Raw genomic sequence first — 21186 nt, 5'->3', positions numbered from 1 at the left:
TGGAGGTGACGATTGGCCGAATCTTTGCCATTCTGACTTTTCTTCAATCCGTGTAACATCAGTTGCTCGTTTTCTCCCGTGTGTTCCGGCTTTTTGTTGGCATTTTAAGAGATCATTTTAGCCGACCATCCTATAACTTGCTGCACTTCTTTGTACGTTTCCCCCTTTCCAATCAGCTTTTGAATCAAATTACGTTGTCCCTCCGAACGACGTTTGCAACGGCCCATTTTACTTAGCAATTAAGGAGGAAATATATTTTATAACGATATGGGAAACATTTTTGCTTCCCTTCTTCCTTAATAAAGGACAATTAATGACACTTGTTTTTTTTTTTTTTCACAGAATGAATGAATTCTGTAATTAAACTCCACACTGCTATTATTTTGAACACGCCCCTTTTGATGAACGAGTCAATTACTCAGAACAAGCAGTTGTTTTTATATTACACTACTACATCTACAAGTAAATTATTTGCAGTGAAGAAATATCATTACTACTAATAACAGTGGTTCATCAGGTTACTGATGATGTACTTCTATTTTTCATTTAAAAAAAAATAAATTAAAATTTTAACACAGCTGTACTTTATGCAGAGAGGAACGACACTCCAGATCAGAGTTTGGGCATTTCTTAATGTAGTGGGCTTTACTAAAGCATGGTTCTTCAATTGACTGATGACCTCCAATGCATTCATTCAGTCACAATTTAAATAGAAGTTCTTTTTGGTCTGAGAAATTGAGCCTGATTAGGCAAACATCGCTTAATTAAAGGTTCCCAACTTTTTTTTTGTCAGCTGAACCCCCTCTACTTAAATGATGTGCTCCCTATATAAGTACTCCCTGGAGTCGTTAAGCAGGTTAACATTGAGTGCACTTTTTGCTCGTTGAAAGAAAAAAAACTCTTGGTGCTGTTTTAATCTCAACAAACTTGCCTTGATTGGATTTATAGGCAGGTTTTTGTTTATTTTTTGTTTTGTTTTTTTGGTTTTTTTCCCAAATGTCATTTTAAGAAAGCTAGCTTCATATATTCTTGAGAGAGCTGCTTCAAACATATTGCACACTAGGGAAAGGGTTTGGCCTCATCACTGTCCATACACATAAATCCAAATATCAAATATTCCTCGCTGTACTCAGAGGAGGTTTTCTGCCTTGGAGCTTTTGTTATCTAACTTGAGCTTGGATGTTCCTCCTCTTGTGGTTTCCTTTAACTTTAAAGGAGTTCTAAAGCGGACACACACAATGATTTGGCAAGCTTATCGTAATTTACGTTTAACTTTCACATGCAGGGACTCGAGTCACGTGAGGTTATAGTAACGTTACAGTATTAAAGATTTTTACGTCATTTTTACTTGTGAAACATATATTGTTAAAATTTAACTTAACATGTCGTTGATATTTCCATCACATTCTCACGAACCCACTGAAAGACCACCAGAAACCCTTAGACCCTGCCTTAATTGATAGACTATATTTCCTATTAGTATTTTATTCAGTTAATTGGGAAAGATGTAAACTTTTTTTGATGAGTTGGAAACTAGCTTGCTTGTTTGCTAGTAAACGTTTCGGATTGCATTAACACTGCACGTCACGAAGGCTTTCACGAAGGTGGTTATCCCTAAACTGTTTCGCTGAGACAATGAGTAGTTCTGAGATATTAGTTCTAGAGCAACATGTTTAGGGACAATATGGCGGCTTTTTTAAAATTATTTTTTTAATGTATTTTTACTTTTAAGAAATATTCCCCTTTTTCTCCCTGTCATTTTGCCAATTTCCACCCACGACAGCTACCAACCAGGAAGGGTGATTGGTTAGTGTTGCTAACCAAGGCGGGGGTTAGAGTATGCCATCCCTCCCACCAAGAGAGCATAGCCAATTACACACTATTGGACTCCTGGCCATGGGACTGTTGGTGATTAACACTCGAGATCTGCCAATATGACAAAAGGGTGAATGCATTTTCTAAGAATGTAACCCCATTTAAAAGCAAGTTTTTATTTCCTCCTTTTTTTGTCTTTTCCCTTGTCACTAGTAGCTGGGTGGAAGCTGAGCCCTATGGTGAGTGCGATGTATGGGCCGGAACTCTACGCAGGTAAGGCATTGGATATGTGCTGTATAGTTAGACGTAATTTATCTAGCTATTGTTGTGTGTTACTTCTATGTCCATAATGGGTGCTTAGAATGCAAAAAAAGCTACATTTACAGTTCCCCTTTTACACCAATGTATTCCATCATCCAAAATTTGTTGACATCCACGCTTGCTTTAGAGCTGTAAGGCTAATAAAGCTAACAGGGAGTGAAGCAACCTTCTGTTCCCACATGGACACTCTAAAGGTTTTTATAACCCAAAAACTGTTTATATCAAAGACTCAAGTTTGCTTCAGTGGATGCTTTTAGATTTGTACCTAGTGTACCTAGTGATGCTGTAATCATAAAGACTGTTCTGTGCCTCATTCCAAGACTCACATTTAGTACTGCTTACCTTTATAGTATGCGACTGTAGATGAAAAGGTTTATATCCCACTAGCTGTTTTTATCTAGAAGAGGTTCTCTCAAGGTTTCTTCATGACTTCTCAGGGAGATTTTCCTTGCCACCATCACTCATGGCTTGTTCATTAGGGATGTGAATCTACATCCGGATGTCTGTCACAAAGCAGCTTTACAATCTCAAAAAGCAGCTCTCATCTCAAATTTGCCGCTTCATTAGTCCTGTAGCTCGATTGCAAAGAATAAAAAAAAAAAAAACGACCAACATGTCAGACACCAGAAAAATGGCTATGGGGACCACTGTGTAAATGTAATTTTTGCTGAACAGTCTCTTAATCATGAAGATCTGATCTTATCTGACAGCTTCATCAGTTCAACACCAACAGAAAATAGGAGGCTTGACTCACTACTACACATTCAGAATGACTGACTGACTTTTTTTTTTCCTTCTGATTCATACACAACCCTTTCCTTTTTTTAAAAATTTATTATTATTATTATTACTGCGCTTTTTTTTTGGTTTTTTGTGTTTTTTTTTAATGAATAAACCGACTTCCTGTGTCTCAGTTCCAGGGTTTCCGTACCCCACAGCTGCAGCGGCGGCAGCAGCCACTACAGCCGCCACCTTCAGGGGCGCTCACCTGCGGGGTCGCGGCCGGCCCGTTTACGGCACTGTGCGCGCAGCCATACCGCAACCCGCCATTCCAGCATACCCAGGGTAAGACATATGCGCGCGCGCACACTTTCCCTGTAGGTTTATTAGCTTTAATTTGAACCCGTTTTGAAGGGCCAACAGTTTTCACAGTTCTCACTGTTTTAACACACGCTCCAAGTGCTTCATTAGCTGCTTGAGGTGTGTTAGAGCATATAAATTGTACTATACAGGAAATAGACAGGCCACGTAGCTGATTCATGAGTGCGCTAGTAGTTACAGTCTTTTAATTCGTGAAAGCTAATTAAATGAAACGTTTAACGGAATGTATGCAACTTCCCATTTACCTCAAATGTAGTCGATGAGGGCGAGTCTGTAAATCGTTTCTTCGGTTTAGCACTGGAGCTCTAAGGTGAACGCAGCCAACGTTAACACTACGTTCACACTAGCAAGCGACGAACCGTTAAGCAGACGATGAATGTTTATGTATGCACACAACACCGAGCCACACTTTCTGCGACAGTGAAACACAGTGAATTGTGTGCAAATGAGCCACGACACGCCAAAGCGGCAAATCCAAACGACCAGTTCTGACGATTCCTCCGGTCAATGATACGGCGCGTGTGCTCAGGCGTTTCTTCACTTCCCTATTCACTCGGAATTCATTCCCATGCTCTGTTCGACGCACAAAAATGTTAGGAAAACTTAGAACGTGGTTTCACACTATACCGTCATTAAAATGTGTATGGAGACGTTACAAAGTAAATTAAAGCCTGGAGGAAGTAGCAGAGATGGCCAGTGCATTTAGCGCTAGTACAGATTGTGTGCTTTGCTAACAAAGCTAGTGCGAATTAAATCAAACAGCCAGGTTTCACACTGATTAGTGCGTTATTTAATTAGCTTTTGTTGTCTCATATAGGTACTGTTCTGGAGAGGCCACCCCCACATGTGACCGCACTAGCTATAAGTGATAAGTAGCTATGAATGTGTTCGATTAGATTCAACTTTATCGTCATTAAGCAGTGTACAAGTACAGAGCTATTGCTTGTTAGTGTGAACGTAGTGTAAGACGTTTCTCGACTGATATCTTTTTTTTGTAAATATTCATCTTGAATCGCATTCAGAAGTGTCAAAAAGTGTGACTAATCGATAAACGTGAACAAAACGTCACTGTGAGGCGCGACAATGAGACGTAACACATTCTCACAGCGTAATTTCATTCCATTCGGAGCCTAAAAACAGACTCGCCGCTATTTTGGATGAGGCAGACAGGCTACGTTCATCTCGTAGCTCCAGCGTAAAACTGAAGTAAACAAAGCGGTTGCATTTGAGGTAAGTGGGAAAACTGCGTAAAAGGGTTTTTTAACCAGACTGTGGATTCCCTTAACCGTTAATAAAAATGGATTAAACCAGGTTTTTATTAGTGTTTTCCATTTGCACTCTGATTATTTGTGCATGTTGCATGTGTTATTTGTGGGGTGCTGTGCTTTTCAAATCCAAACCAAATGCTGATCACTGTAATGACGGCAAAAATGCCAGTTTCATCGACATCCTCGTTATTTTGTGCGCGAGAGTACCGTCATTAACGATTGACCATAAACCTGACTGATGAAAGTGGCATTTTCACTGTGCACTGCATGCGTGTGTGTACTAATTTCCTCACGTCTTTTTCTCTCTCTCCCACGCTGTGTTTTTTTTTTCTTTTCCTCTGTCCATCATCCACTCATCTCCTGCCTCTCATCACACGGCCACTGGGTGGCACTCTTTCCTCGTGTTCACTTTCATTTCTGCTCTTTTCATCTTCCTGCCTTTCCTTGTCCTCGCTTCTTTTTTTTTTTTTCTTTCTGCCTTTTTCTCTCACCCCCTCTTTCTCACTCTCACACTCCCTCCTTCTATCTCTCTCTCTCCTTCTTGCCTCCCCTCTCTCCCTATCTCTCTCTCTATCTCTCTCCCAGTGTGGTGTACCAGGATGGTTTCTATGGGCCAGCAGACCTCTATGTAAGTATCGTTCCCTCTCTCTCCTTCTCTCTTTCTCCTCATCCTCCTCTCTTTCTCCTTCACTCTGAGTCAGAGTGGTTTGCAGGATGTGTGACGACGAGTGGCACCGAGTCGTCTCATTCGGAATTACACCAGATCAGCAGTTTTTCCTGTTAAAGTATAACTTCCATTTTGCTGATTCACCAACACAAGCAATGTCTTTTATTAAATGTATAAATCTGATCCTCAGACAAATCGAGGTCAAACTGCAGGTTGACGAATAGACGGCTCTGTGCGTGTGTGCGAGAGTGGCATGAACCTGAGCGTCTCTGTGTATTTGTGTGTGAGTGAGTGAGCGAGCACCTGCCTGTGTGTATGAATGTGTGTGTGTATGTGTGTGTGTGTGTGTATATATGAGTGTGTGTGTGTGTCCAGGTTGACGATAGCTCTTTCTGTTCTCCCCGTAGAATAGTGTTTCAGGACTCTGTGGTTAGTAGCAGATTGCCGCAGGTAGGGTTTCTCTGACGGATAGTGTGCATCTCTCGTTCTGACTGACTGATTTATCAATTAATAAATTTGTTTGACATATTGATTGTTTGAGATTGTTAATGCGTTTCTGTTTCCCTACTAACTCACTGCAATCTGACATGGGTGAAGGGAAGGGGGAGAAATTTATCCAGCATAAGAGCTAATTTCAGCCTGCCTTTCCACTCCTGCGAGAATGGTCATTTCTGTTCAAAGGTTTATTAAAAAAAAAAAAAAGGCAAATGTGTTATTTAAAATAAAATAAAACTTTTAAAGTGAAACCTTAGCTTGTAGTACAAGTCCCTTACACGTAGGCATGTGCCGATGATATATTTTTTTAATTGCATTTTTTAAAAAATATTAAACTTTTTGTATTGTTTTATAAAAAAAAAAACTTGATTCATTGGCCATAATGAGTCCTACTGAACTAAATCATATTGAGCTGAATCATTCTGAACCGAATCACACTGAATTGAATCGTGCTGAACCGAAGCATACTGTATTGAACAAACTCATACTGAACTGAATTGTTCTGAGCTGAATCGTACTGTACTGAAGCGTACTGAATTGAATCAAGCTGAACCAAATCATACTGAACTGAATAGTATTGAGCTGAACTGTACTGAACCAAGGCGTACTGAATCAAATTGTATCGAGTTCAATCATATTGAACCGAAGCATACTAAACTGAATTATATTGTGTTGAATCGTACTGAACCAAAGTGTACTGAATTGAATTGTTTTGAACCAAATCATACCGAACTGAATCATATTGAGCTGAATCCTACTGAATTGAATCGTATTGAACCGATTCATACTGAACTGAATTGTACTGAGCTGAATCGTATTGAAATGAATTCTAGTGAACCAAAGTGTAATGAATTCAATCCCACCGAATCGTACTAACTTGGTTCCTTAATGAACCAAAACATACTGAACTAAATGAAACTGTACTGAACCGTATGAATCTGAACCATATTTAACTTCATTGTTCTGAACTGAATCGTACTGAGCTGAAACTTATTCAGGATCCCTGCTTGTCATAACATCTAGCTCATCGATCATATGACATTTGTAGATTTTTGCTAGATTATCAACCTAGAGTGCATTAAAACCCAAGATCTTCAAATAAACACAACTAGCTATTACACTAACTTGCACTCGCTGTCAGGTCACATGACCGCATGGCCACTAGTTGGCCTAGGGTTTATCCATTTATACTTCCATGTAATGTTGTGGAACGTCCGCAAATCAAGTTAGGTCCTATTATCTTGTCATGTTTCTGCGTAGTCACCATGTAGTAACATTCGTTCTACTGTCATCCAGATGACCTGCATTCCAAATATAAACATTTGTTTAATGAAAGTCAAAAAGGAGGGGGGGTTTTTTTCCCGGTTGTTGAACCTACATGTCCATTGGACAACTACAAAAATTTTTTTTACATTCTAAATAATATCCCAGACATGAAATCAGCTTGACATGACCTCCACCTTCTGTGTTTCTAATCACATCAATCTGTAGAGTTCATTTTGTGTTTTCCAGATACTACAGCGTATCTCTTAAAAGCACATCGACGCTGCCATAAGAGTGATTATCAGCACATGCCTAATTTCATGTTTCACACTCGATCCCATTCTAGCACCATTTCCAAATCAACATCTTCCCAGATGTGCGGAGTTTTCCAGCAGAAATCACATCTGGCTCCACGGCGCTGTTAGCACATTAGCTGTAGAGAAATGATTTTGTGATTCTGACCCCTTCCCAGAATCTCCCCGTATCTCTGTCTCACTGTGGCATGCTGACTGGAGCAGTGTTGGCATGCAGGCACACTTACCGCCCTTAGATACCTGCTCTCACCTCCCCGTGCCCCCCCCTCTCTCTCACCTCCCCATACCCCCCCTCCCTCTGTCTCTCTCTCCCTCTGTCTCTCTCTCACTCTCTCGCCTCCCCGTGTCCCCCCCTCTCACCTCCCCGTGCCCCCATACCCCCCCCCGTCTCTCTCTCACTCTCTCGCCTCCCCGTCTCCCCTCTCTCTCTCTCTCTCTTGCTCTCTCTCTCTCTCGCTCTCTCTCACCTCCCCGTGCCCCCCCTTCTCTCTCTCTCTCTCTCTCTCACCTCCCCGTGCCCCCCCACCTCCCCTTATCCCTCTCTCTCCCCGCTCTCTCCCTCTCTCTCACCTCCCCTATCTCTCTCTCTCTCCTCTCTCTCCCTCTCTCACCTCCCCATATCCCTCTGTATCACCTCCCTGTATCCCTCTCTCTATCCCTCTCTCTCCCCCTCTGTCCCCCTCTCTCTCACCTCCCCGTATCCCTCTCTATCCCTCTCTCCTCCCCTCTATCTAGCACTCCTTTTCTCTCAGCCTCTTGCTCTTTTGCTTTTCTCCCTTTTTTCTATTTATTGCTTTAGACCTAGCACTGCATTTACTTTTCATTCATTCTTTTCTAGTTTTATTTTTCCCTTTCTTACTCTCTCCTGTTTTTCTCTGTTTCCTTTCATTGTTTAAAGTTTCTGTATTTCTTTCTTCCTTTAAATTTGTTCCTTTTCATTTTCGTTTATTTCCTTTTATTATTTCTCTTTCTATTTTCCCTTCTTTATTCCTTTCTCTATTTCTTTCTCCTTTTCTTTCTTTGTAATCTTTCCTTTTCTCTTCCTTTCATTCCTTTTATACATTTATTTCTTCCTGTCTTTCTTTCTTTCTGTATCTCTTTTCCCCTTCTTTATTCCTTTCTGTTTCCTTTTCTTTTTTTCATTCTTGATTTTTTTATAATCTTTCTTTTTCCTGTTTTTTTTCACTTCCCTTCCTTTTATATATTTATATCTTCCTGTAATTCTTTCTTTCTTTTTATTTTCTTCCTTCCTTTTTTGTCCTCCCTTCCTTCCTTCCTTTCTTACTTAATTTCTTTCTCTCTCTCCCTCTCTCCCTGTACCCCTGCTGTCCCCACCATCTCTGCAGGTGTGTGGGGGAATGTGGGAGTATTACTTGATTGGCTCTAGGGTAGAATGCAGTGGTGTGATTGGCAGAAATCGCTTGTTTTTTTTTGTTTGTTTGTTTGTTTGTTTGTTTTTTGGGGTTTTTTTTGTTTTTGTATTCAGTTTGGGGTGCATGCTGTCTGTATGCGTGTCTGTCTTTCTGTCTGTCTGTCTGTCTGTGTGGTTGTGGTGCCACGAGTGTGAATGAACGTTTCCCTTAATCTCACTGTTTCTGACTGTCTGTGTGTACTGGCACCAGTCAAATGACTTGCTCACCCTTCGTTGTGTGGAGCGTGCATTGGGGGTTTGGGGAGGGTGAGATATGGCACTCAGGCTGCACACGTAATTCCGACTGATTTCAGTTTGTGTCTTCCTCATCGACAAAAAGTCAACATGGCATTTCTGTTTTGTTTGTTTGTTTGTTTTTTTGGCATGACGTAATCAATCGAGTTTTGAGGTAATCCCATGGCCGTGATTTGCCAGTGAGGAAGAGACACACTCACAGCTAAAACATCAAAATTCAGCTCCGTTCTCAGAATGTGGTTTGCATCTGATCATTAATAGCAGTTTGCTTGTTATTTGATATCGTATCATGCCTAACGCCTAATACGTGTTCCTTCTACCATGCTACACTGTTTAAGCTACTGTGGGTGCTACCTGGCGTTTATCTCATCTATATAATATTCTCTTCTCTCTTCTCTCTCTCTCTCTCTCTCTCTCTCTCTTTCTCTGTGACTCTTTCTGTGTTTAGGGTGGTTATGCGGCGTATCGCTACGCCCAGCCCACCGCCGTAGCAGGTCCGACAGCAGCAGCAGCGGCGGCCGCCGCAGCAGCCTATAGTGACAGGTTAGCATCCATGCAGCTGTTCTGAACATGTTAGCACGTGCTGTACCTAGACTCTTTGTTTGTAACACAGTTGACATCCATTATACTGAGATTCTAGTTCTAGTCTAAAATAATTATATTTTATTTCAGTTATGGTCGCGTGTATGCGGCGGATCCCTACGCTACAGCGCTAGCAGCCCCCGCGGCTGCCGCATATGGAGTGGGCGCAATGGTATGGCTAGCTCTTCGTTGACATCAGCAATGTTCTGATAAGATCTTTGACTGAGTATCTCATGCAAATTAGCAGTGCACGGTATGATTGCTGGATTTGCTTTACCACAGATTTTGACAAATATACATCGAGGCCTTGCTCGTTATTTACACAAAAAACAGCGCTCTCTTTCTATTTGTCAATCACTTTAGACTGATTTACTATCACACCCAGAGCACAGTGTGATGTGATGAAGCGTTACAGAGATAAACGTATCGTTGAAATGCATTCATATTCATCGGAAAAGCGAAGTCCTGTAAATCTTTGAAAATGTATTTTGTATCGGAACTGTGTCTTTTGTTTGTTTGTTTTTTATAAACATGTTAGAGCGTGCTACTTTACGTAAACACGTAAAAACACACGAAAAGTTCAGTCGTCTTCCCAATTGATTTTTGAATGATTAACAGTTGCGCAAGTGTTTTGAACTCTCTTGATATAAACTGACACCTATGAAGCCCCGCCCCATTCCTCCGGTCTGACAGTAGTGCTTTAGCTGCATTGACGTAATTGCGTGAGTCTGACTCCATAGGACTCATAATTACAACTTTTTCACAACTCTCAATTAGAATTTCCAGAGAGCTCCGACTTACACCACATGGCTGCTGCGACATCATGCGGAAACACTCAAAACGGCAGCGGCTTCAGCTGTAAAACGTAGTTAAGAAGTTATCTCGTAATATTTCCGCGTAATACTTCGTCTTAATCTTAATAACGCAAGATTCATCTGAAAATAAACGACATACCATACGCAGATTCATTTAATTCCGTGAACAGCTCCGAGTAGAACGGTCCCGGTTGTCATCTAGTAATTACGGTAATTCCGACATGGCGTGAACGCAGCCTTTCTCGCCTCACTTGAACGTCAAGGGAAATGATGAATGCGAAATAGAGTCTGTCAGGATACTATGCTTGTACAACGGCCACTCTACAAAAATTATTACCCAAAAAGTCACAATATCTCGAGGAAAAGGTCCTATGAGAATACTACGAGAGAACGGTGCAAATCAGAGCGAGGAAAAATAAAGAAATGCTTTACAAATAAAAAATAAATAAATAAATAAATTTTCTGCGTACAAAGCCTACAAAGATGATTAAATTTTTTTCAAAAATTACGTCAACTCGTACCATTTCATTTGTAATTATTAAAAACATTTTTAAAAAAAAATACATCACCATACCAACGATGTCTCAGAACAGTGTATCATTTATCACGATATCTGATAGTATATCGATATATCACCCAGCCCTAGAGTCTACCTCCGACAAGGGGTTTATGAAAGCACTATATCGAGAACGTACTGAGGTTTTACCCCTTCAAAATACTTTTGATATCTGGTCCTCATGAATTGAAAGGGACGTGATTTTACACCGTGACGTGTTTTTGCGTTCATACCACTCACAACTAGTTTACACGTTTGTCTGTTCATAAAATCTGGAAGAAAAAAAAAAATGCTATTTTATATGCTTCTCTAACAGCCACATTGTTCTAACCTTTTCTGTTTTGTGTTTCTCCCCCTACCCCTCCACAGGCCACCCTATACAGGGGCGGATACAGCAGGTTTTCTCCCTACTAATCTCCCGAACCTCTCAGCTCCACCACCTCGCCCAAACTTTTACCAACAGCCAGTCTCTTAAGAGCCTGTTTTTTTTTTTTTTTTTGGTTTTTTTTTGTGGACAAAACGAAAACGCACCGCTTAAGAATAAATACTTGAGAAAGGAAAGTACATCACTACAAGTGGGTTTTTAAAAAAAAGAAAAAATTTGAAAATAAAATCAAATTACATACCTAAAAGTAACTTTACAAGACGAGCGAGACGCTGACTGAAGAATTGCACGGCTGAAAAAAAAAAAAAAATTAATAAAAATGTATTCTTTCCTATTCTTTGGCACGTTTCTCTGCACATATGCATGCAGTAATGGCTCTAGAGGAACGGTTCTAGCGGCCAACAAACTCCACGTGCACAGAGAGTCTGGACTACAACGGACAAAGTTTGTACATCGCTCTTCAGAGTATCACACTACACTATACCTAGCCCTATCGAAGAATCCTGCCCACACCACCGCGTTTGACCATAAGAGGACACGGGCCACACGAGCCACCAACAAGTAGATCCCGCACGTTCTTTAGTAGAGGACCCGAGAAAACACGACACGAAAGGAAGATGACTGTTTGAAGAGGTGTGTTGTTGTTTGTTTTTTTTTCTGTTTTCTTTTTCTTTCTTTTTTTTTTTTTTTTAATCTCATGAGGAAAGAAAAGACTGGGATGTAAAACGAAACTGACAGCTGTTACGGACCGGCGGGATTTTCCGCACGCATATGGGACGATGTGTCATAAATATAACCTACAGAAAACCTTGCTTAGAATAATTTTTTTTGTTTGTTTGTTCGTTTGTGTTAAAACGACCTCCTGCTTTCGAGGTCTTTTTGAAAAGACGTACCTTTACAGTTAATTAGTAACAATATGCAAATAAACTAGATTAGAACAAAAATGTTACCAAACTTCATTATTATTATTATTATTATTATTATTATTAGACCATTTCTTTAACATGCCGTCCCTGTGACCTCTTGGCTCCTATTTAAACATGGAGGTTAAATTATAAAATTATCAAAATGTAACACTATATGTAACACGGTTAAGTTTAGCTGGGGGGGGGGGTGGGGGGACAACGCACACTAAGAATTTTTATACAATTAGTTAAGGCCCTTATTGGATTTTGGGACCTTTTTACAAGAATCGTGCTGTCAGATATGCAACTTGCCTCATTTCACAACAGGGTGTGCAGCAAGTGTAAACTTTGGATTGTTTTTTTTTTTAAAAAAAAAAAAAAAAAAAGAAAACGCTAAGCTACATAGTATTTTTTTTTTTTTTCCTCGCTTCTCTACATGTATTTACTCTTATCTTCTGAATATTGATATTATGTCTTATGAATTTTGGTTCCAAAGATTTTGTGAAGCACATTTTGTTTGTTTTTTTTTTGTTGTTTTTTTTTTTTGCTTATATGTATGAGCCTATGGTAATTTCTGTTGTTTTCCTTGTTTTATTTTTGTATCAATAGATTTTACTGTTTGATTTTTGAAGTGACTTTAAAAAAAAAAAAAAAAAAAGCAAAAGAAAAAAGCGGTTTGAAATGAAATGGATTTTGCAGTGTCTGCTGTGCCATCGACATCCAGTTTCCAGCGTAATTTATTAACAAACCTATCAGTCGAATATAAGCAGGTTATTCTGTGGTCAGGATTTATCCGTGTACGTGCTTCGTTCCGAGTCGTGTATCAGTACTTCCGTGCCGGAATGTTGGAAAAGCATGAAACCTGAACTACTGGGTATTTAATTGTGTATGGATTCACCCGTTTAAAACTGATTTCAGCTGTGTTGCTTATCAACAGTCAACACTTATACTGTAAGTAAATATAGAACACATTTCATACTTTAAGCTTTTTAGTTGAACCCCACGTTTTGTCTTTTTTTGGTTGTTGTTGATGTTTTTTTGTTTTGTTTTTTTATTTGTGTGATATAGGGGTTGAATTATATTCCACTGTTCCGAGTCCTGGAAGTGGAACGTGTATTAAGGTTTAAGGAATTTCCCCGCCTCTCTCTGAAAGCTCATTGAGATGGAAGGGTGTTAACTGTTTTTGCTGTCCATTAGGTACTTTGCAGCCTATGCACTACATTTCTCAGTGTTATCAAGAAAATTAGGACATCATTTAACTGCGATCAACCTCCCCCTTTGCCTTGACTCTTCCAAGTTCTGTGTTGGATAAATAAGGATGGATTTGTCCATTGTTTGCAGCTTTCCTATGTGTATAGTGGCTAAAATACTACTGTTAAAACAGTAGTCTAAAGGCCAGACAGGACTAGACTCATCTCAGTCTGGTGATATTTATTAATGAATTCTATCCCGCGAATCAAACCAGGATTGGAATTTGCGGCTCTGATCGAAAATTCCTCCAAAAAAAAAAAAAACCCGGCGAAGGGCGTGTGAGTCTAGATTTGTTGGATCATCTTATAGAGCACAGGTTTCCAGTAACGTCCAGCTGTACAGTCAGGATGGGAAAGAAACAAGCTGCCTCCTTCGGCAGCGTCCCAATCCTATCCTATAATCTCCTTTCCATCTTTGCACATTTATTATATAATACATGTTGTGCATATTATCCTTTAGTTTACAATGTGAGTGTGTTTTGGTTTTGAACTTTTCCTCTCTGCATACTCGGATGCCATTTGTGATGTAATTTGTATCTGAATGTCCATATAAACTGTTTTTTTTTAAAATATATGCACAAACGAGTTTTGGGGGTTTTTTTGTCTTTGGGAGAGCAAAGTCATCGAGATGTGTATTGAGTTTTATTTCAGCTAAAGGCTGACGATAATTTTTTTTTAAAGATTAAATCATTTTAGGTGAATTTATTTCAGTGTACAGGAAAAAAAAAAGGGGTCCAAATTGCACCAGGGTTGATTTTGATTTTGACTTCTAGTTTGGATTTAGTTTTAGTCTTTGGCTGGACGTGTATAATAGTGTGAAGTCTGGAGAAACTGGTCAAATGTCATGGTGCATGAATTATGAAAAATATGGTTTTGGACAAAATAGGCTTTTTCTGCCCGTAGTATAGTTCCACACATCTACTATCAGAATACGTATATATTCCATCAAAAATAGTGTTGAAATGTTTTTATTTATTTTGTAGTCTTGTCTAGGCCTGATAAAAGATCACGTCGGGTAAGAATCCGTCTTACTATATGCAGTGCTGCAAATGGTTCATCTGCCTGAAGAGATCTAAAACCTTGTTAGCCAAGTGTGATTTCCTCACACCGCGAATGTCACACTTTAATCAAGGTGATAGCTACATGCTGTAGCAAAATAGATATAAGCCAAATTAATTCAGTTTAACCACTATGCTGCTGTGCCATAGGCAGAAATCTTCACTTCACAATTTTCTCTCATTCAGTTTTAAACAGACTTTCAAATGCTAGAACTTGTGGTTGAGCTACATGCAAAAGAGAAGCATGTTTCTGTTGTTTAGGAAAGTCTTTAGCTTTCATGTGTGTGTGTGTGTGTATATGTGTATATATATATATATATATATATATATATATATATATATATATATATATATATATAATATATTAGTAGAAAGTTTCAAAAATTGATATATGAAGGGTTTTCCATGGGTGCACACATATAGTTTACACATCATATTTTTCTTGTCTAGTCCACTAGAACAGTTTGATTCAATTTATAAAGAGTAGGGGTGTAACCCTGGCGTCCTGGTGAAATTCCTCCATTGGCCCTTATCTCGCAAACGTTCTAAGGTTAAATCCTTCTTATGATGGAACACCAGATTGCTGTGTAAAAGCCCATTTCCACTATGGTCACTCCTCTGATATTCTCCGAACAGGCTGAAACAATTGAGTTAATTAATTAGCTAATAAGACAGCCGTGTACACATTTAGTTACATTTGATTAAAGTGTGTTCACTTTAGTGATTTGGATGAAGTTCTAGCTGGCTAATACTGTATTAGTCTAACAAGACCAAAGCAGTGTTTTCTTCAGGAATAAAACATAATGGATAACTTCAGTGTGGTCAACGTGGTTGTTTATTCTCTCAAGCAATGAGTAAGAAGGCAGCAGTTTCCTCTCAGGTCTTGCGACATGTTCTGGAGCACAGAATGAAGTGTTTAGTGTTTTTTAAATACCTTTTGTATAAGTGACGTTCACTCCACTAGTTCTGAGTGTTTTTTTTTTTTTATTATAAGGAAATTAGATTTTGCCACATATACTGCAGAAGGTTGAATTGCACATTCGTTTTTGTCATGAAAATTAAAAAAAAAAAAAAAAGAAAAGAAATCTTTATCAACAATATTAAGCCAGTACATTCAAGAAATTCAGACTTGACGATCTCATTGGAACACAACATCATTATGGGTGAGTAGAATTGCATCATAAAATATAAGAACCAATCATATTTCAGTATGCAAATTTAGGCTGTGCAGCATGGGATGCATCCCAGAATGTGAAATGATGCCTCCTTGATTCCTCGATCTTATATCCTTCAGTGCATGGTCTGGAAAGCAGCTGAAGTGTGCCATCTTTTTGGACGTACCAATTCTTAAAATGGCCTCAAAGGAATCAAGGGATGCGGCGAAGCTTCTAGATCAATTCAATGATGTTAAATGTGGGGGTGGGGGCACTTTAATATATTTTGACTGTCCAGGTTAGTGAAATGTAGCACCATGAACTACTCAACAATAAGAACATGTCAAAGAAGAAGGGTCCAAAACAAAGACATACAAAACTGAAAGCTACAAAATTCCATATTTGGCCAGATCGCTTAGTTCCATGTCGCCATAAGCCTCCCACGGACAAATCACAGTGAAGTCTGCGGAAGAGAGAAACAGTCAGAAATTAAATGCGTACAGTACGCTATATCGCTAAAGGTATGTAGATACCTGACCTTCACGCCCATATGTGGGTCTTCTTCAAAGATGGAAGCACACAATTGTATAGGATTTCTTTGTATGCTGTAGTAGTAACATTTCCCTTCACTGGAATTAAGGCCTAGCCCAAACCTGTTCCAGCATGACTGATGGCATAAAAGAACTTCAGAGCCCTGATCTCAACCCCACTTTGGGATGAATGGAGCACCAGACCTTCTCAGCCAGTGCTAGACCTCACTAAGAAGACCTCCAAGAACAGTGGAGGTTATTATAACAGCAAAGTGGAGGACTCAATCTAGAATGGGATGGTCAGGTGTCCACAAACCTTTGGCCAGATTGAGATTACTATTACTACTGCACACAGGATTCCTTTCAACTTTGCATCATCTGCAAAGATCCTGAATTTGAGAGATGAATAAAAAAGTGGTGCTTTTGCAGCACAAAGAAAGGCATGAAGGCAGTTTGATATTTGTGGTGTGTTTGTTTACCTGTGCCGAGATCCTCCATTCCAGGGATGTCCTCTCCGAAACCCTTCTGGCCTGGTTTTGGTGCTTTGCTCTTGAAAGTCCGGACTATCCTTTGCTTGAACCTGGGAGGTCCCTTCTTGTCTGTGGGTGCTGGGGCATCCATTGCATTCATTTCCTAAATATGAAATATGACATTGCTGCTGAAAATACTACAAGTTAACGCTAGAAATCACTCTCTTAGCTACGGCTACAATTTTTAATGTTCTCTAAGGACCAGTGGTGATTATTGAATCCCAGTTCTGAAAGTGCGCCACATTCGGCCCTTGATCAAGTCTCTCATCCTCAGATATGTGCATGAATATTGATTTGATTCTGCTTCATTTGTAATTGGGTGTTTGGGAATGCTTTGGGTAAGGAGTCTGTCAGGATGAAAGGTTAACATGTGCTTTGTCTGAGACACACTGAGAAATCTGCTGCCTGTCTTCCAGCTGTTCCTCATTCCACATTGTATATTAAGTGCCATTTTTGTTCAACTGGTTCATCTTTCATCTTGTCCTTTGATGTTTTAATCTCTCTTTCATTAATTCATTTCTTCCACACCACTTCATCAAGTCAATTACTGCTCCTGACAGTGCAATCATTTAACTGACTCTAACTGTTGCTGCAATTCCAAACGAGCCTGGCTATTTTTAAAGACTAGGCTATTTATAGTATGTTTACATAACCCCTGACCTCAATGAGCTAATGTAGGCCACTTAGACTGAGCTCTGTAATTTGTATTCTGTGCAAGGGATTTCAGAAGAGCTGACTTTGCTTGCTTCTAGGGGAAGTGACAATTCAGCAATAGGACGCTGTTATCCGAGTTCCTATCTATCAAACTATAACAGTATACTGATTCTCAACACAAAGCATGTTGGGTAATGGTAGCTTAGGAGTTAAGGTTCTAAGCTTGTGATAGGTTGTGAGTTCCCAGTAGAGTCAAGTCTCCCTTCTGACCCTTAACCTTCAGTTGCTTGGCTTGCCTGCTTTTTCATTTGAAAGTTGTTTGGATGTAATGAATTTGGGCAAGTGCAAAAGTTTGCACACCCTTAGGACAAAATGAAGGTGGATTTTAACTCGAGTGCATTTAGTGGGTTGTGTTACAGATGTTCTTTTATAACCATAAGTACCAAAAAAGGGTCAAATAAAGTATGCTAAGATATTAGAAATGGACAAAACAAAACTCATTGGTCCTGAGCTCGGGTTACTGTCTGTGTGGGGTTTTGATGCGTTATCTCCATGCATTTGTATGGGTTTTCCTCAGGGTTCTCTGGTTTCCTCCCACCTCCCAAAAACATTCAGGTAGGTGGATATTATATATATATATATATATATATATATATATATATATATATATATATATATATATATATATATATATATATATATATATATATATATATATATATATATATATATTTCAGAAAATAGTCTAAATATAGTCAGATTTATCTAGCATTTCCTATGATAAGATTACAGTTAACCAAATATAAGATTATTAAACCTATTTCTAGACATATTTACTCATTTCAAACTTTACATTGCTTTGTGCTAATGGCAGATCATTTTGATTCTTTCAAGAAAAAAAAATGCTTAAATTAGCAAAATTATTTGACACTAGAACAAGCTTTTCAAGCTTGAAGTGAGTAAAAAAAAAAATATCTAGAAATGCACTCACTGTCCACTTTGTTAGGAACACCTGCACATGCATTGCAGTTATCCAATCAGCCAGTCATGTGGCAGCAGCACAATGCATAAAATCATGTAGATACAGGTCAAGAGCTTCGGTTAATGTTCGCATCAAAGATCAGAATAGGGAAAAATGGCATTGACGTTAACCGTGGCATGGTTGTTGGTGCCAGATGGGCTGGTTTTGTGCATTGTGCCAGTCTTTCTCTCACTCTCTTTTTCTCTCCAGCCTCTTAGCTGTGTTCATCAGCCTGATAAAATAATCATATTCCAGAGCCGTATCTCCCTGCAGTCCTCTCCTGGTTTCTCACTGAAGCTAAGCAGGGTTGAACCTGGCCACTATCTGGATGGGAGACCTCCTGGGGAAAACAAAGGTTTCTGCTGGAAGTGGTATTAGTGAGGCCAGAAGGGGTGCTTACCCTGTGGTCTGTGTGGGCCCTAATGCCATAGTATACTGTAGTGACGGGGACACTATACTGTAAAAACAGCACCCTCTTTTGAATGAGACATTAAACCGAGGTCTGACTCTCTGTGGTCATTCAAAATCCCAGGACACTTCTCATAAAGTGTAAGGGTATTACCCTTGTGTCCTGGCGAAATTCCCCCAGTGGCCCTTATCTAACATGGGCCCCTAATAATCCCATCTCTGAATTACATCACTACATTGCTACATCCCTCTCCTCTCCACTAATAGCTGGAGTGGCGGGGGTTCTGGCGCACTATGGCTGCCATCGCATCATCCGGTTGGATGCTACAGACTGGTGGTGGCTGAGATCCCCCCCCCCCAACTATGTAAAGCACTATATAAATCTAAGGAATTATCATAATTATCTCATGAAGAAAAAACCCTACCTCTTTTACAATACCATTGCTGTGCACTAGCTATGGGCTCAGCTCGGACCGAATGCCTGGATGCTTACCTCAGCGTTTCACAGCGGTCAGCCTTTCAGAGAGCACGTACAGAGATGCAAAACAAAGGTGAGCTTGAATCCTCAGCTTGTTTTTTTCTTCTTCTGCAGTCTCTCTTCTACTTTTCTTCTGGCATCCATCGTCCTCTTTTATACTCATTTCTCTAATCCCCTGCAGCCACCCACCCACTTCTCACAACTCTTCCAGAAGTTTTCTGATCTCTTTCATTACCTGCCTGCACACACAAACACACACACACACACACACATACACATTCCCTTCTTCAAAGAGAATGGGCAAAGGGATGAAAAGATTTAGGTGTATTTTAAGGAGAGCTTACGGGAGAGAAAGGGCATCCGAGCTTTCATGGGACTGAGTACACACCGGGCCTGATGTGAGCTTAGTGCATCAACAATGCTTAAGCAGCCAAGAGCTACTCATGACTCATGGTTTAATGGAAGCCACTGATCTAATGATGGGTCTAGTGATATAACAATCTCAGTATACGTCTTTTTTAGAGGCATCTCTTAGAAACATTTATTCACTTTGTGATTTTTTTTTTTTTTTTTTTTTTGGATACACAGTACCTCATATAGGATTTAAAAAAATATATTATTTTGAATCTTTCTAGAGCCTTCTTTAAGGGAATACTATACATAAAGTGTTCCCTTTCCACAGACATGCGGTGGAGCTGGTGCTGACACATGAAACCAGGAGATGTTTTTAACTACTGGTTCAGGTTTCCATCCAGTTTCTGTCAATTGGATTCAAGTGATTTACATAATCAAATGTCATTCCATGTCAAACTCGTTTGTCGTTTAAAAAGCATGTCTAAAAGCGTGTCAACTAATTCTAAGATTTTTTTAAAGCGTAGTTGGGATATGGAGTCACCCAACAATGCAAAAAAACAAAAAAATAAAATTCTGAAGGATTTTAATTATTATATTTCCTGGTAAAGTGTAGTGTTAGAGAGCGAGGACAGGTAACAAGTACTATTTTTTCAGTGTTCTAGGTAGTTTTTTATTAATGTTTGAAATGATGTATTATATAAATGGTTTCAATTTTGAATGTGCAGTTAGATTAATGTGCAGGACACTTTGCTTAATAATAAAATGTATTTTACAGTTCATTTTCATGCATATTTATACATATAATGTCCTGGGGACTGAAATGGCACCCATTCGGTGAAATGGCTCTTAAGTTTGTTTTTTGTTTTTTTTCAACTACATTCCCAATAAGGTTTAATGTAGACTCCTAAAACAATAGGTTTCCCTTTCAGAAAATGGAAATGTTCCAAATAGAACCTCATTAGAAACCTAGAACCATTAGTCATCCAATGATCTCATCTTATTTTAATGCCTGTCATGACCACAACATTGACTTGCTCATGCAGTTGTCATTTTTTTTAAAAAAAAACAATGCCGTCCTCAAGCACCTGATTTCAATGGTGTTTGGGTTCCAAACCAAGATCTCCAGAACCTGTACCAACAGTGCCTTCACTTTACAAATGAGTGTATGGTGTACACTGCACTTTTTACATTGAAAAAGTTCCAACTAGTACCCAAAGGGTCTCTTTGATTTCCATGTCAAACATTACAACAGTGTGTTATACTGCCCCATAGAAACCCTTTAGGAAGCTAATGTACCACAATCATCCAAAGAAACTCACTATGTGATGCTGAGCTGTGAATATTGAACATATTTTTGCGAATACAGACTACACTCTTAACTAAATGGAACTGTCAAAACCTGGGCAGGAGTTCTGCACGGCTTCCGTGTTAGTTTTACACTAGCTAGCCACAGCCCCAAAGAATCTTGGGTACGAGTTGTTGTATAGTAGAGAGGATTTGTGGAGGCAGTTGGTGTAGAAACTGTCACTAGTGGAGAAGTTAAATAGGAAAAAAATTGAAGGCATGGCCTTTCTCCCAAACTTCAGTTATTTTATA

General features: G+C 39.3%; 2 protein-coding genes across 7 annotated transcripts in view; one reads left to right on the top strand and one right to left on the bottom strand.

Annotated features, from left to right (window-relative positions):
• Positions 1-13989, top strand: part of rbfox2 (RNA binding fox-1 homolog 2) — a 70867-nt gene extending 56878 nt beyond the window's left edge. For 4 of the 6 annotated variants that reach the window (XM_053638969.1, XM_053638967.1, XM_053638965.1 and 1 more), the window contains 6 exons: positions 2029-2088; positions 3051-3201; positions 5091-5133; positions 9359-9453; positions 9583-9664; positions 11233-13989. In XM_053638969.1, coding sequence (XP_053494944.1) covers positions 2029-2088; positions 3051-3201; positions 5091-5133; positions 9359-9453; positions 9583-9664; positions 11233-11277 — 476 coding nt within the window. In that variant the 3' untranslated portion in view covers positions 11278-13989. Of the gene's footprint in view, positions 1-2028; positions 2089-3050; positions 3202-5090; positions 5134-5579; positions 5623-9358; positions 9454-9582; positions 9665-11232 lie in introns of those variants that run through there. The other 2 variants (XM_053638966.1, XM_053638968.1) reach the window with 2 other exon arrangements.
• A 1859-nt stretch (positions 13990-15848) lies between these two features.
• On the bottom strand, positions 15849-17112 carry LOC128615848 (retinal cone rhodopsin-sensitive cGMP 3',5'-cyclic phosphodiesterase subunit gamma-like). The gene is made up of 2 exons (XM_053638201.1): positions 16625-17112; positions 15849-16078 (listed from the first exon to the last, which is right to left on the bottom strand). The coding sequence occupies exons 1-2, from the start codon at positions 16773-16775 to the stop codon at positions 16002-16004; spliced, it is 228 nt and encodes a 75-aa protein (XP_053494176.1). The 5' UTR covers positions 16776-17112; the 3' UTR covers positions 15849-16001.
• Positions 17113-21186: the final 4074 nt, after the last annotated feature.

Source organism: Ictalurus furcatus, chromosome 12 (genome assembly GCF_023375685.1).
Source record: "Ictalurus furcatus strain D&B chromosome 12, Billie_1.0, whole genome shotgun sequence".
In the NCBI taxonomy this organism is placed as follows: domain Eukaryota; kingdom Metazoa; phylum Chordata; class Actinopteri; order Siluriformes; family Ictaluridae; genus Ictalurus; species Ictalurus furcatus.
Note: the sequence above shows the minus strand (reverse complement) of the source record. Positions and strands in the feature narration are given on the sequence as shown.

Bases quoted from the DNA above. Each gene is read 5' to 3' on its own strand.
- LOC128615848 (XM_053638201.1), bottom strand. From the start codon at position 16,775: ATGAATGCAATGGATGCCCCAGCACCCACAGACAAGAAGGGACCTCCC. The intron at 16,079-16,624 runs GTAAACAAACAC...TCTCTTCCGCAG, and splicing joins AATGGAGGATCTCGGCACAG to ACTTCACTGTGATTTGTCCG.